This window comes from Lissotriton helveticus, chromosome 5_1, assembly GCF_964261635.1.
Source record: "Lissotriton helveticus chromosome 5_1, aLisHel1.1, whole genome shotgun sequence".
Classification (NCBI taxonomy): Eukaryota; Metazoa; Chordata; class Amphibia; order Caudata; family Salamandridae; genus Lissotriton; species Lissotriton helveticus.
Window position 1 is genome coordinate 1,451,968,735 of NC_136065.1, and position 17,224 is coordinate 1,451,985,958.

Consider the following 17,224-nt stretch of genomic DNA (forward strand, 5'->3'; position numbering starts at 1 on the left):
TAGCAGAAGAGAAGGCGGTTCCAATAAACCAGGAGCCTGCGGGTGGAGGAGGGCCTCGAACACCTAACAGAAGCTCAAGTTGCCGTTAAGGGCAGAGCCTTAACAATGGAGCTGCACGAGAGGAGAGCAGTGACTCTGACCAGGACTCTGGGACTCAGTCTCCTGTCCTAGATAAAAGTTAAAAAAAATAGCTGGCAGGGTAGAGACAACCTGTCCCTCTAGATCTGGAACTCCCCAGGATCAAAAAATATAAATGTTCCCTTATCGGCGCATAGGATTTACAGATCTGATAAAAAATGTGGCAGTCTCGTACCTTTAATTAAAAATAACTCTGGGATGGGCCAGGGCTCGGAGGGGTGGCACATTTGCCATTTTTGGGTGAGTGGGCCTACTTCCTGAGTCTCAGAGAGGACACATGGACCACATTCCCACAGGTTCATATGTAATATAAAAGGAGAGGGGGCATTCAGCCTCTTCCATGAGTGTCAGAGAGGCTCCAGGGGACCCATCCCTCTGGGCCTGATGTCAAATAAAGGGTAGAGGGCATGCAACCCCCTCCCGATGCCAATTTTGGCCCAAGGGAACCCATACCCCAGGGCCAAATCTAAAGTAAAGGGGAGAGGGGCAATATGCCCATCTCATTGAGTCATTGCAGAGCTGGGCGACCACAACCCCTGGGCCGTTAGTTGGTGGGCATGGGGGTGTCAGGTACCCTCCCAGATCTAGACCATACACCGGCTCCGGGGGCTCCATCACCAGGAGCATGGTATAGAAGAGTCCCTCCTCTTGACCTCATACACCAGGACACTAGAGTTCCCTGCCCAGGCGAGTACCCTGCCGTACTCTTCCCATGACAGGAAATACAAATTTGTTCTCACCAGGGCAGGAGCAGTGCAAAAAGCTGATCCTGCCTGGGCGAGAGCAAAATAATGGAGCTGGCTCCTGCCAGCACCCAGTATGATGATGTCCAGGGAGCAGGCAGAAGCCGCTGGCGACATGGGGCTCCTCTCACTGCTCTCAACAAAAGTGTCATTGTGGATGCCCTAGTTGGGCATTAGGGCACCGACTTAACCTAAAATGAACACAGAAATGTCAGGCTCCTATCACGGAGGTGGTTAGGGAGACTGTATGGGCCGTGGGGACCTTGTGGCTTCCACAGATGCCCCCAAGTTTAAAACATACAGGTGTTGGTGCCCAGTATGGGTATAGGAGCACCCAAAAATGTAATTTAGAAAGTGTTTAAGTGGCATGAATCGCTCATTTACTATTCCCAGCTTCAGAGCACAATGGCTTGTGAGGTCTTTTTACTTACATTATGTGGATCCTGGTGGTGCCCCTTAAATGGGTAGGGGTGCCACCACCATTTTCATTTAATGTTGTGAAATGTTGCAGAGAGTGCAGCAGCCCCCCAGCGAAAACAACAAAAAACGATAGATTTGCTTTATATATATGTTGACCCCTTGATGAAATAGGCCAACCATTTAAATTTGGGTTTCTGACCCTTTTACAAAGTCAGTAGGTTTTGTTTACTTAAAAGGCCACCCTTTAAATTGTAACATCAGATAGTCCGCTGTGGGTTCCCACAGGGGTTTTCCTCATTGCGCCCAACTCCACGCCGTGCACTTTCACCAGCATGGGGTTGGGCACGCCTAGCACCCAACTCCATGCTACGCTCGGCTGAAGACCATGCAGAATGTAGGGTTGGGTATCGGCGGGATTAGGCATAGGATCTGGGCACAGGCCAGGCCCTGATACCAACCCCATGCAACACATGGCAATGGACATCTTACTTAAATAAAAAAAATTGAAATTGACTGAAAAAAATATAAAGGTTTAAGTGACGTTATAGTTAGGTATGGTAATAATATGTTACTTTGCTTTAAAGAAACTTTGAAAATTTACTGAAAAAATAAAGGTTAGAGAGTAGTGTTAGTTATGTGAAATATCAATTAAGGCATGCAATTTAAATGAACAAACCGAATGAAATTCAACAAGTACATTTATTCAAGTAACTATAACTTGTGTTGTAAAGTAACTATGACTCATGCTGTTTCCATTCACTACTTATGACCTTATATAATAATCACTCATGACATGTTCTATAACATCATTGATAAAATCACTACAATATCTGAAATAACATCATAGATGACAACACAGTGCATGGTGCAAGTTAAGGTTACTTAAGGAAATGTGTTACTAATTCAAACTTATGAGGGAAAACCAGAAGGCCTGAATGAGCGAATCGAACCACAAAGAAAATTGGTGACACTGTGACTTTTGACAAAATTCACTTATGAGGAACCAATATGTCTACATGTTATTGGGAGATGTCAGTTTTTTGCAATTAGGATAAAATTGTTAAAATAATAATTTGACTTACCAAAGATATTACAATGGCTCGCTCCAAAGCAAGAGCAGAGTCTCACATAAGTAACATGGAACTTGGACAAAGTAAGATAACAGATCAAATCAGACACATGAGTATGTAAGGAAAGTCAAACAATTATATAAATTGGGGCAACTAAAGAACTAAAGTTATGCAATAAATGTGAAATGGCGTTTCTGCACCCACGAATCAGCGCAGCTATAAGGCACAAATGTCAATCACCAAATAACAATGTCAGATAAGTTCATGAAACAAGGCACTCCACAACACCGGACCAGCATATCTCAACAGACGACTCCGCTTCTACACCCCCACGCGCCAGCTCCGCCCCGCCGACCTTGCCCTCGCCACAGTCCCCCATATCCGAAGAGTGACCTCCGGTGGCAGATCGTTCTCCTACCTCACCGCCAAGACCTGAAACACCCTCCCCATCCACCTACAACAGGCCCAAGACCTGCTGACCTTCAGAAGACTCTATAAGGCCTGGCTTTTCGAGCAGTAGCCGCATACCCCCACCCCCTAGCACATTGAGACCCTCACAGGTAAGTAGTGCACTTAATAAATACTGTGATTGATTGATTGATTGATTGATTAATTGACTGACTAGGAAAGAGAATGACACATTATGTGCTACAAATGGAAAGTTGAAACGAAGAAGAAGTTGACATATCTCCTACCAAAATTGTAGAAGAAAGACACTTTCTGATAGAAGACAAATATAACTCTGCAAAAAATGAATATTATGAACAAGTAAATTTCATAGATCATAAATGAATAAAATAAACAGCTTCAACTCAGTGAAAAGTAGATCACAATACGGTCACATTTGCATTAGATAATGGGGCAACATGTGACATAATTGGTGTATTACAATGGTGTCCAGTGGTTCAGGGTAGAATATGTAAAATGTTTATTTAAGTAGATAGTATCAAGAGGCCCATCAGAAGCAGCCTTCCTGCAGTTCAACCCATTATGAAACTGATTCTTTCACACATCCAACATTCCACAAATCACCACAAACCAACATTCCACACCCTAGTCACACTGGCGGAGCAGCAGGTACAACACATCCCCCTTCTTTACAAAGAATAACATTAGAAACTCTTGGATGCATGTTTACACTAAAGGAAACAAGAGGCAATAAAGGTGCATGGAAATAACAGGTGGAAAACTTTGCACACATGATGTATACCTGAATAAGCAACAAGTCATTGCATATTAATTGCAAAGGACCATGCATGTTACCACAGCAAATAAAGAAAATAAAGGTATCAAAGCGCATGGAAATAACAGGTGGAAAACATTGCACACATGATGCATAACTGAATAAGCAACATATCATTACATATGAATTGCAAAGGAAAATGCATGTTACCACAGCAAATAAAGAAAAACAGATAACCATATAATAGGAATACACTCATCTTCTCCCTTTTCAACCAGAAACAACATACACCCTAACACACCACGGCTAGACTGCCGACCTTGATGCTGGAAACCAGGGTTCGAGCCTCGGGTCGCGTCCACATCCTGTGATTCTGGGTAAATCACTTAATCTCCCCATGCCTGAATGTGAAAGTACCCGGTGCTCATGTAAGGCGCTCCAATACCTTCGGGTTGAGTTTGCGCTATATAAATATGCTAAAAAAAAAACACAAACTCTCTACTAACCCCCTAATGCCACAAACATGCCAGCTGGCCAGGTTGACATAAAAAACAGCACGCCGGGAACCAACCTCCGGAGGCGCAGTCGGGAACCGCCCATAGTGAATGAACAAAACATCAGGAAAGGTGGAAAATTTCCATTGGTATTAGCTAGGTCGGTTTTGGTATCAGGTACTCTTCGCTCACAAAGTTATATGGCTATGTTCAATCTTTATTATACACCTGCAAAACTTGTTAGATGGGGGGTTGTTTGTGGGGGTAAAGGTTCGTTTTGTGCAAGATGTAAATTTCCCTCCGCAGATTCTGTTCATATGTTCTATAGCTGTCCGGAGTTATCTCTCTTTATTAACCAAATTGAAACTTTTCTTATGCAGATTACTCAAATTTCAGTTAAAATTTCCGCTGAAATGGTTATTACTGGTTATGAATATTCTACGGCCTTGGAAAAAACAAGACATTTGCAAGCTTTTCTTTTTATCTCTATGGCCATTGTTAGACTCTGTGTTACATCACTCTGGATAAATCCTGAACCTCCTACTTTTTGTCATTGGAAAGCCAGGATGTTGGCCTGGTATAAACTTGAGACTTCAGTTCAGGCTTTCAGAGGAAAGAGAAGACGTCTAATCGCTTCTAAGAACTGGGCACCATTTGAAAAATGGGTTGCAAATTAATTAATCAATAATGATCATTTTTTCATTTTATTTGTTTTGCTTATATAATTTCTTTTTCTATGTATGTATCTTGTTTGATGTATGTTTAGATGGTCTACCCTTCCCACCACCACGGGATAAAAGGGGAAAAAACTCAATAAAAAAATAAATTTAAAAAAAAGGAAAGGTGGAACACCTTGTCATATCCACTGCCCTTCACCCTAATTCAACGTAAGGGTGGAACAGCGCTCCAATCACACTTAATATGGCTTAAACTGTGTCCCTCACCCTTACCCCGTAGGTAGAGTGGAACAACAAACTTCAACCTCAAGTCATTTGGCTTAAACCCTGCCTTTCACCCATACCCCGTACGTAGGGTGGAAAAATAAACTTCAACCAAGAGTCATTTGGCTTGAAGCCTGCGCTTCTTCCATACCACGTAGGTAGGGCGGAACAATAAACTTAAACCGCAAGTCATTTGGTTAAACCCTGCCCTTCACCCTTACACCATAGGAAGGGTGGAACAAAAACACCACACTACAAATATCAGTCCTTTGGCTTAACCCTGTCCTTCACCCTTACCCCGTAGGAAGGGTGGAACAAAAACTCCACACTTCAAACACCAGTTATTTGGCTTACTCACTGCCCATCACCCTAACCCAAAGTAAGGGTGGCACAAAACTTCAAACACTCTTAAAGAACAAACACCCAAGTCGTATTCATATCTAAAACACTAGTCACCAGTAACACACAAGATCAACTCTAGATCTCATGCCTCTGAAGCACTCAACCTAATCTCTGTATTGTGAGTGTTCAAAGCCACCTATACACTCTACATCTAACCAAAATAGGAAAAACATGTATCCACTGCCACAACACCAGCCCTAACACAGAGTACAGTCACACACCCACTTTATAAAACCCTATCAAGACGATAGGGCACAAAACCCCATTGGCAATTTGAGGATCTTAGAACACCAAAGACCCTCTTACCCCATACACCATACACATATGCATAATTTAAAGCACAACAGCCATGAGATTCAAATGTTTTCCCCACTCATAACCCATTCAAATTGAAGTACTTATGTTGCATTAACTTTGGGTAGCATAGTCATAGTCTAGGGGGTTGCCCGGTTTACTAGGAAGCACTCCGACACTACCTCTGAAGTACAGTGGTTAACCTCCAAACGAGTCCAGCAGAGATCCCCCCAATAGCGAGGATGTTCCTGCGCCCACACTCCAAACAATCAAGTAAATGCTTCAGTTAACATTAAGCAATGAAAGGGAAAATGACCCCTCAAAATGGCACACAATAATAAATGAACAAATACAGTGGTCACTGTAGTTTTCACCATAAACAGTTTCTTGCCAAGTTCTGCTCTTCTGCTGATTATTGGTACAGACCTCCTCTGATCCTTTTCTAACTTGAAGTATAGAAATCACACCTAAAAACAGACACCGACTCAGTTTATCTTGTAATTGAGTCCTGATAAATGATGATTCTTCAGTGGAATAGTAGTAAATTCTTTATTGTTTCAAAAAAAGGATTCTTTCTTCATAAAAACAGACTGTAGCCGATGCCTACGCATTTCGTCCAACAAGGACTTCTTCAGGGCACTTAGATAGCTGTCTGAATTCTTCGCTGTACTTTGCAAAAGATTTCACTGGTTCATCTTTTTGTTACTATTTGCAAAGGTCACTTCCTTAATACTGTTAGCGGGATCCTTATTCCATAGCTCACTTATAAATATGGAGTAATATTTCTCCTAATGTACATCACTTGAGTTTTTTTTGATTGAAGTAGGAACTGTAATGCGTTGGATTTTTATATGTCCAACATATTGTATTTGATCAGACAGCTGGCTCCGTGGCGTCGTCTCCACCGCAGTTTGCAAATAGTAACAAACAGATTAACCAGTGAAATCTTTTGCAAAGTACAGCGAAGAATTCAGACAGCTATCTAAGTGCCCTGAAGAAGTCCTTGTTGGACGAAACGCGTAGGCATCGGCTACATTCTGTTTTTATGAAAGAAAGTATCCTTTTTATGAAACAATAAAGAATTTACTACTATTCCACTGAAGAATCATCATTTATCAGGACTCAATTACTGGAATAATTGGATATAACGTTGTGTATCAAAAACTGTTATGACTATGTTGTAAAGTAATAGACAATCTTCACTTTGTTAAAGAGTGCTGGACATATGTGGATTATGTTTGTTTGAGACTTGTTAGTCTTAGGGAGATCGAGGGGTTTTGGATCTCCAGTCTTCAGCACCTAATTCCTTTGATAAAAACGTGACACTAGTGGATAAGTGCAACTGCTTATAGCCCCAAACCCATGTGTACTGTGTGTAAAAAAACAGTTTACCTTGTGCACAAGGATGCATAGCTGAATTTCTTTCTTCAACATAAATATGTGGCTGAAGAATGCCCCGAATACCCGCGACTTCCCCGTGAGATGACCAGAAGCCAGTGTCATGTAAGCCAGAAAGACAATCTCCGGACACCAGTCCAAGAGATTTTTTTTCCTTGACAAGGAAAAAACATGGCTGCACATTGAAGAGGATGGTCCCGGGGGGCTCCAGGCGCGCAAATGCTGCAAAACGTCCTTGCGCAGGTGGCGTACCTGGAAGCACTGTAGACGCCACAGACTTCTCTGCAGCACCTTCACAGGACACCATTGACAAGGTAAGGTGTGCAAAAGTCACTATGTGGCCATGCTCTACGAACTATGTAACCGTTGTAACGATGTAACCTGTAACTATGATCTGATGCTCATGTAAAGCGTTCTGATACCTCCGGGTCTAGCCAGCGCTATATAAAACTTTTGAAATAAATGAATAAATAAATAAATAAAATCTTGTGGCCCTTTCAAATGCTGGATCTAGTAACGCCCACTATTTTCTCACGATTTTCCAGGGCGGCACGAGATCGAGTCAACTTCTTGGTGATTGTCACACATCCGAGAACAGGTAATAAGGCCATTTTCTTCACTGTGAATCACACAGGCACACTTCATGACGACTCCGATTTGCTGCTGCAAGGTCCACCAAGGCACTTTCAAACTAGTGCCATATTCTGTCTCCTTGTGTCTCAATAATGGTGCACATAATTCAGGCACACCCTGGTTGGGGTCGACCGATCTTGAGGTCACTGGTGGGGCACAGGGCTGCAGAAATTTAATGCTAAACTCTTGATTTCATGAAAAGTTATTCTATCTGTAGGTTCTTTTAGCTCTAATTTCTTGTAGATTTTGTTTCCATTGTTTCTTCCCTCCATCCATTTGCACACGTAGATTCTCCTTTTGTCACCAAAATATGTTGTCGCCTTCCTGCTGCTCAGCCCATTCTCCAACTGACTCTCTCACTCATCCAACATTCCACAGCCTCACCACTCACCAACATTCCACACTCCAGTCACACTGGCTGAGCAGCAGGTATAACAATATAGTGTGTCTGAGTATAATAACATGACAAACAAGCCAGCACTTACAACATCAAATGTAATGTATTTCAATGGGGAGCAAGAAGACATGTAGACAACTTGGGAAAAAGTAAAAACACCACGGCATATGAAACACTCAGTTGATGGAGGAGGTAACAAAGATGTCCCTGCACCTTGTTTATTATGTAATGTTACAGCTCAAATGTCTGGCTATGACATACAACATGTAAATCATAAAGAATTTCCAAAATTATGTGCAGGGCTTGGCAAATTATGAGGCACCCAGATTACACTATGGATAAATGAGGCAATATGTCCAGTAGTTTCAAATCATTGCAGAGGAAGAAATCCTAAATCTACTAAAAAAAGAAATTACTGAACCAATGTGTGGACCAACTCCTTAAGATTCTCCTATTGTAGTGTTACCCAAAACGAAGTGAAAAAATTGCATTTGAGTGACAATGCCATCCGAGCCCACTTTTTGGCGAAATGATCAGTTGCTTAAATGAAACTACTATATTCTCCAAACTGAATTTATGTAAGACATGTCATCAGCTCGAATTAGATAAACAATCTCATTACATCACCACTTATGTAACACAGGTAGGGCTGTTTTAATACAAAGAACTGCAATTTGGGATATCCTGCTGCAGATTGTTGTGAGGAAAATAATCTATGCGGGGCAAATAATTCGATCAGAAAAAGATAGTTTTTTCTTGTAAATGGCAACAGTCAAAAGGAACATTATCATGGGCTTAGAGAAGTATCCAAGTGTCTATTTGAAGTAGGCTTGACATTCAATAAAATCAAACGTGACCTGGATAAAACAGAGTGGACATTTATTGGGCATATTTTTTCAAAACAATACCTGATTGATCTAAAGTAGAATCCATATGCAGTATACCGACTGATGTCTCAAAAGTGAGATCTCTTGCATGGTGAGTCCTTGTTCAAACTACATTTCTCAATTTGCAACTATCACTGCACTGCTAAGAAAGCTAATAAAGAAGCAGCAACATTATTGCTAGACTCAATGTGATCTATTTTACAATATGATGAAATTAAAAGTAACATTAGTGGAAAATATAGCTTACTTTGATACAATATTATGCACTGAAATAATTGTGGAAGTTAATCCATGTGCATCAGATGGCAATTATGAACACAAAATAAACCAGGTTAAGATTTGCCAAGACTAAAAATGGCATAGGCCAGTCAAAGCTTGACTGCAATAGAACCGGCATGTACTCAAGTGGAAAAAAGAAAGCCTTGCTGTTGCCTGGGCTTGCAAACATTATCACTTTCTGTTTATCAAATCATTCACTATAGTCATAGGTCATTAAAAACAGAAAGGTGGATTATTCGTCTCATGGAAACTGGCAAGGATCTCAACCTGGCTAACTATACATCCAGTTGGGGAAAGGCTCACTGTAGGTCGTACTTTGTACACAGCCAACTCTCTTATGTTTGATGTGATGAAGAATAAAGAAAAACATTCATTTGCGGCTGGAACTTTGATTGTCTTGTTACAAACTATGATTGTAGAATTGTAGACAGTCTCTTCCAACTTGCTGAGTCTTTCATTCACACTGTAAAATGTCCTTCTATTTGTTGTCAATACTCACCTAAAGCTTTATTCTTCCTCATGGTTCTTCTGGAAATCACAGCGACCACGAACAGTAGAAGCACAAAGCCAAAAAGTGGTGTCAAAATGTAATACAACCATGTAAACTCGTCATTGTTCCTAGAAAATAAAATAACCATTAAATACACCCTTCATTATTTGCCGACCATTAGTGTAGAATAGTTATATTAATGTGATGAGCCCATGAGGATGCTGACTGCTTGTCAATTCTACCCAATCAATGTACCATGTGAATGTATTTTTGTAGGAATATGTCCCACAAACCAATCTCCATCTCCATTGTATCTATCACGATAGAGACGGTTGACACACTATTTAGTGCTACTTATGTGCACAATGATGTCCACTGCAGTTCAAAATTTTATTTAAAAAAGATTCAGGTTCAAGATCTGCAGTACTTTATAATGCAAAAGGTGGAAGAACTATGTAGCATTTCTGACATACCTAATTACAATGCTTAAATTGAGCCAGTGGTTTCTGGTGCTCAGCACATGCACTTCACATGAACATCAGCGCTTTTAGCGTGAACTCGACCCAAAGGTATTGGAGCACAGACACATTCATTTTTGGTAGACACAGGAGTTCTGTTTTAGGCACTGCTTACAGCAGAAATGGGCTGGTGCAAACTGCCTCCTGGTGAGAGCCCTGGCACTTTTTTGTTTACAAATTAACCACTGCCTAATTAGATTTTTATTTGAAGGAAGCAGTTTGTTATGGTGTGGGGTTGACTATACTAAAAGCAAGGAACTCTGCAAAGTGTGTGTTTTTCTCAACGATTTTGCATTGACCTTCCCATTCTGGAAGCACATGTAAGCACACTACAAAAATAGGTTGGAGAAGGTGTGTCCCCAGGGTGGAACTTTACTTTTGGATCTCTCTCCTGTCTTTTGTACCATCAGCTACACAACCCCACTATGCTGACTGTTCGCATCTATGATTGGTAGATGTGAGAAATTGGGTTGTTAGTTGACTAGGGTATGAGCCCTGGTCAAGCAACAGCCACAATTCCTTGCAGGGTGAACTACAAAAAGTTACTACATGAACTCGTGCTTATCCCTGCGTAGCTTGGCACAAAAGCAGTCCGGCTTAACTTAAAGGCAATGTGTAAAGTATTTATGCAGCACACAAGCAGTTTAAAGTGAAAACACGATAGAAGAAAAATCTCAAACCAATTCTGAAGAATATAGGACATTTTAATACATTATTTGACACCAAAATAACAAAAATCCAATCAGTCGAGCCTAAGTTATGATTTTTTAAAGTTTTTAGTAAAACCTAGCGCCTAAAGGTTTAAATCGCCAACCATGAACATCTAGTCATGCGAGACCAGGTCAATGTACAAAAATATGGCTGACCATGATGGATCACGGTTCGGATCCAAGAAGTGGATTGACCCAGTAAGAGCTTACCTTTGGACTTAGAAGAAATTCTGAGAAGTGTCTGAGAGGGAACAGTTCATCGAGGCAAGGCTGCAGGAGGTGTCCGAGGAGGGAGTCCAAGGAAGAGCTTGGGTGTTGGACGAGGTTGGATTGAAGCTGCTGTGAAGATTTCTAAGTTTGGGCTACATCCCTAAAATCGAAGTCAGAAATCTCCAGTGGGACAAGGCAGAGGTCTGTAGCCACAGACAGTCCATGAGGATGGATACCCCTTTGGCAAAGGACTGCTGAAAAGGATTTGCAGCTGCAGAGAAGAACATAGCGTACCTCTGGTGGTTAGGTAAATAGGTTGGTTCCACTCTCCTTGTTCTCAGAGCACATTTGGGCCACAATGTATCTAAGTCCTCAGTTTTGGTGTTTGGCCTTTTGGGCACCTTTAGCACCACAACCAAGGGCCTAGGGTAGTGGGGTACCTCTTGGGGCACAGAACTCACTGAGTCTGAGTCCAGGTACGGGTAAGATGGTGGGAGCCTTTTAGGTCCCTGTGGCCCTTGAAGTCACTTCTGGTAGTCCTGGGTGCAGGTGAAGAAGCAAGGCTGGCCTCTGAGGCGTTATGCGGCAAAGCAGTCCTTCCAGGTACAGCAGCAGTCTGGCAGAGTGCACAAGAGGTTACACAGCAGGCAGACCTCTAAGAGTCCTTCCTCAGGTCAATCATGTCTATTGAGTCTCTTTCTGTGGTCTTGTGTTTATAGGTGTGTATTTATATTAATTAGGTTACACTATGTTGGTCAAACATGTTTATTGAGTCTTGTATTTATATTTTCTATGTTACACTTCCTTTCAGCCCTGACGAAGTTCAATCCCTTTGAACGAAACGCGATGGCTGAGGATTGTTGCACATATTTATTGGATTACCAAATAAAGAACGTTTTTCACATGAAAAAGAGAAAATCGACCATTTATTGTTACGGAACCAAACCACTGGGGTAGTGCACCACTCCATTTGTTCTCAACATGAGGTAGCTAACTGCTCCTAATAAAGAATTATAGCTTATTAAATGTAATAAGGAGTCCCCAGTGCTATCCTATTAGAAGGGGTAGGACTCACAGTAGTAAAAAGCGAATTTATGAGTTTTTCACTAATCGGACATTAAAACTGAGAAGTGCATGTCCAACCTTTCAAGTACAGAGCACCCTTCCCTATGGGCTACCTAGGGCCTACCTTCGGGGTGACTTATATGTAATCAAAAGTGGAGTTTAGGCTTGGCAGAGAGGTTTTAATGCCAAGTGGAAGGGGCAGTTTAAAATTACCTTCAGGCTGCAAGGGCAGGCATGGGACATGTTTTATGGTGCCACTTAAATGGGTGGCACAATAAGTGCTGGTGGTCCACTGGTAGCATTTAATATACTGGCCCTGGGTATATAGTATACCACTCTTCAAAGAACTTATAAGTAAATTAAATATGCCAGTTAGGGGGGTCTCTCAAAGGGGCATGGCCAATGTGTTACGGGCGTGGCTTATAAACACGTAAGCTAAAAATCTGTGCTTAGCATAGTGTACCGTCCGAACTGTATTTTGCTGTTTCTGTCATTGTATCTAGATATATGATACAACAAGTAACATCATACCTGCAACAAGTCAGGACTATTGGTTTGTTGATGGTTGTTAGTTACATAAGATAAATAAGCAGCAACTATGGAGTGTATATAATATTGAAAAAGCTACCACATAAAGCCCTGGTGACACCACAACAATGTTGCTGCTCCTGAGTTTCAAAAAGAGAAGGGAAATCCAGAGAGAAAATGACTCTCTATAAAGGATTTCCCTTCCCCCTACCAGGCTCACCTGGCATGAAGTCATGCCGTAACTTCTCCACTAGTGAGAAGTGAGCAGTGAGCAGTGAGCATTGTGAGCAAATGCATATCGATATGCCGCTGTCACTGCAGTCCGGAAAAAATGGACTGCCTGTGCCAGGGCACAAAACAGAGCCTGATAGAGAACCGTTTCAAGGCCTCCTTTAAAAAAACTGCCGGTGCTCAGCAATAGTGAGACTCGGCCCACTTAAAGCCCTGGGTATATGCCAATCAAACTATGTTTTTGGGAGTGAGCACTGGTTGTAGACAGAGTTTTAGAGTCAACAAAATGGAATTTCAGCTAAAAATGGAGGCAAGTAGGCAAAAGGTTTGTTGTAAGACTACCCCAAGGCTGACAGGTCTAACAGTAGCCCTGTTCATGGGATTTCTCCCATCTAGAGGGTAAGACCCAAACTATACAAATGTGGGCTTTCCACTCATCACTTAAAACCCTACAAGGAGAAGCTCTATTTTCTCTCTTTCTGTTTGTTCTTCACCTCTGTCCCCTTTCTTATCTGTTAGAGACATTGAATGTTAAAACATGCTTCTGCTTAGACAATACCCAATTCATTTTCAGAGCATGTTGGACTTGGCCTTTTTGCAGGGTCATCCCTGAAATTTTTGCCTTCCTCCTGTATTTTGTCTGACCTTTTTTGTTGGTTTTATGACTCTGGGCACTTTACCACTACCGATCAGTGCTAAAGTGCATATGCTCTCCCTATTGTAAATTGATGTATGGATTAGTGACTCCATGATTGGCTGATTTGGTTTACTGGTCAGACCCTAGTACAGTGCACTGAGTGTGCCAAGGGCTTGTAAACCAAATGCTGCTGGTGGGCTTGCAACACTGGTTGTGCCACCCACAGAAGTGGCCTTGAAAAATGTGTCTAAGGCCTGCCATTGAAGAGCCTGTGTTCAGTCGGGTACTGCCAGGCTGACTGGGCAAGTGCACCCACTTGCCAGTCCCTAAGCCTTCCCTTTTCTTCATATCAGACACCCCTATGGTAGGCCCAAGGGCAGGGTGCATTGTAAGTATAAGGTAGGACATGCCTTGGTGTGAGTGGCATGTCCTAATAGTGAATTACAGCCATTTTCGTTTTTCACTATTGCAAGGCTGCCTGTTCTCTAAAGGGCAAGAATGAGCAGTTAGATTATTACATTTTATAATCCTAACTGACTCAGGGAACATGGTGGAAATTCGAGTTTAGTATGCCTGAACTCAGAATGATACAATATATCTTGTAGTGAAGTTGATTTTAACATCCTGTGTTTGAAAAAACCACTTTTAGAAAGTAGGTATTTTCTTGTCCAACTATCCAAGCCTGACTCTGCTAGGTTGTGTATTCCTTGTCTGGAGGTTGAGTGACGGGGCTGGGGGATTCCAGGAGACATGGTGTCTGCACAGGGCTGAATAGAGCTATCTGCATGTAGATGGGTGGGAGGAGTTGCACCTGGGACCTGAATAGGGCTGTGCCAGCCTTTCACAATGCCTGCTCCACCTCCTGTGGGGCATCTGATGTTTCTGTCCTGCACTGTGAAAGGAAAGAAGGATTCATGTAAACAGAGTGCTCCAGAACTGGTTTGGACTAGGCTAAGGCCCTTCTGCCCTTAGAGGACAAAGGATTTTGGGGTATAAGTATTGGGACCCTGATCCCAAGAATTTAGATCACTTTTGGACTACAAGAAGAAACCTTTGTTGAGGAGAGGAACCTGAAGAAGCTGAGGAGAGGCTATCCCTAAGCTGAAGTGCTGCTTGGGGGATTAGCCTGCAGTGTATGTCTGACTGCCAAATAAAGGAGAAAGGACTTTGTGTGCACCTTATTCAATGTGTGAAGGATCTCCAAGGGCTTGAAAAAAGAGCTTGACTCCTGCTGAAGTCTCAGGGACAACAGAATTCAACCCCCAGCTCCCCAAGAGTTATTTGGAAGTGCCTGCTGCTGTTTTGGGCCTTCTGAGGGACTGCGTGTCGCAAGGAGCTGGAAGTGCGACTCGTGAGGAAGAAGCATGTCACCATCGTAGCCGCTGCCTTCGAATATCTGAACAAGAGTGTCGCTGCTGTAGGTGAATCATTGCACTGCATCGAGAGAGCGTCTCGCACTGAAGAAGAAGCATATCGCTGTCACAGCCGCTGCCGTCGCAACTCTGAACAAGGGTGTAGCCGCTGTAGCTGACGCATTGCTCTGCATCGACAGAAGCGTCGCGCACCGAAGAAGAAGCGCGACGCAGCAACTGTCGTCGCATCTCTGAACAAGGAGGTCGCCGCTGTAGCTGACGCATTGCACAGCATCAAGAAAAGCGCCCAACATCCACGGAGAAGCATGCCACCGTCGCAGCCACTGTTGTCGCATCTCTGAACAAGGGTGTCGCAGCTGCAGCTGTGTCATCAAGCGGAAGTGTCTTGCATCGAAGGAGAAGAGTGTCGCTGCCAAAGCCGCTGTAGTCGCATCTCTGCTCAAGGGTGTCGCCGCTGCAGTTGACGCATCAAACCGAGACTTCTTGCAACAACGGAGAAGCGTGCCGCATCAGGAAGAACTTGACGTCTTTATTTCTTTGCACCGGATTTTGCCGCATTTCCATCTTTGCAACACTTTCGATGCCCCCTGTGTGTCGCATCTTAAGGTACATTGACTCAAAGTGTTGCATCTTAAGAACTAAAGAGAACTAAGCTAAAACTACCAATTTAAGTACAGTATTGTGGATTTTTGTCGTTTGAGGTCTTGTGATAAGTCTGTATAAAGAATACTTATTTTTTATATAAAACCTGTGTAGTGTCCATCTTTAGTGTTGTCACTTGATTACTGTATGTGTTCACAAATGCTTTACACACTGCCTCTGAAATAAGCCTGTCTGCTTGTGCCAAGCTACCAAGGGGGTGAGCAGGGGTTATTTTAGGAGTGTACTCTCTTACCCTGACTAGAGGCAAGGGTCCCTATTTGTCACATGTACCTACCTGCTCCAACTAGAGACCCCCAAATCTAACAGAACAGAGAACAAAGCTGATGACGTTCCCTCTCACGTTCACTATCCCTTGAGACTGCTCTAAATTGGATGGCAAAACATCCTTCAAATGCTGAATCCCACAGACTCAGAAGTACTGTTCATCTACAATAAACTTAAAAAGAGTGGTACTGAAGTATGGCCATGTGCATTGGGCAATAGCCCAAAACCAGTTGGCGCAGCTCAGAATCTTAGCATTATCTATGTCTCCCAGTTATCCCTAGAAAACCACACTGCACAGTTACTAAACCATTTTTTGAAAAATGTGTCTAAGGCCTGCCATTGAAGAGCCTGTGTTCAGTCGGGTACTGCCACATATTTTTTTTATGTGAAACCCCTACGTTTGACTTTCTCTTCCTATCTCCTCTCACAGGAATACAGAAAACCATGCTTACATTCACTCCAGAATGGAATAAGTCAACTCCGTGTACCTAAAGAGAATCATAGCCCGTTTGCAAACACAATATAAAGCCACTGTCAAGATTTTGTTCAGCCAGAGAAAATTCAACCAGAATCTCTCAGACAACTGCACTGGCTCGCCATTAGCAAAATAATTCAGCTCAAATCTGCTTGCATGACCTATAAAGTAGAGAACCAGCCCCAATTTCCTGTCTGACACATTCCTGAAATACAATCCTACCCAAAGACTTAAACCCGCTGGAAAGATGTATTTCACCATAAATCACTGCAAGTTCACTACACAGGGAGGAATTCCTTGCAGCTGCAGGGAGAGATATTACGGACCACCTGCCCATCAGAACCAAAATAAACTTCCTCAGAGCCAAGAAATTCCTCAAAAAAACCTTTTTACTCAATAATTTGCAGTTTCGCATGTGTTCATTCTGCAGTATGAACCAGCGTTCCCCTATAGCTCCAGGAGACTCTGGGGCTTATTTACAAGCCCCTTGTGCCACTTTTGCGTCACTTTTCCCACGTGAAAAGTGACGCAAAAGTGGCGCAAGGAGCTTGTAAATCTGCCCCTCTGTTTATGAGTGTCAGTGAGCTTTACAAATACCCGTAAATAGTATAAATAAATAAAATGAAGTGACCACCCGAAACAGCAAACCCTGTGTGATAGGAGGGGCATGAAGAACTATTTTAAATTGGTTAATAACAAGGGGGCTCATTTACAAGCCCCTTGCTCAGCCGTTGCGTCACTTTTATTATGGGAAAAAGTGACGTGCAGGCGGCGCAAGGGG

General features: G+C 42.6%; 1 protein-coding gene across 1 annotated transcript in view; it reads right to left on the reverse strand.

The window, feature by feature from the left end:
• The window catches only part of LOC144752672 (transmembrane domain-containing protein TMIGD3-like), a 105,229-nt gene that overhangs the window by 10,857 nt on the left and 77,148 nt on the right, over window positions 1-17,224 (reverse strand). The window contains exon 4 of the mRNA XM_078640540.1: window positions 9,779-9,897. Coding sequence (XP_078496666.1) covers window positions 9,779-9,897 — 119 coding nt within the window. The remainder of the gene's footprint in view (window positions 1-9,778; window positions 9,898-17,224) is intronic.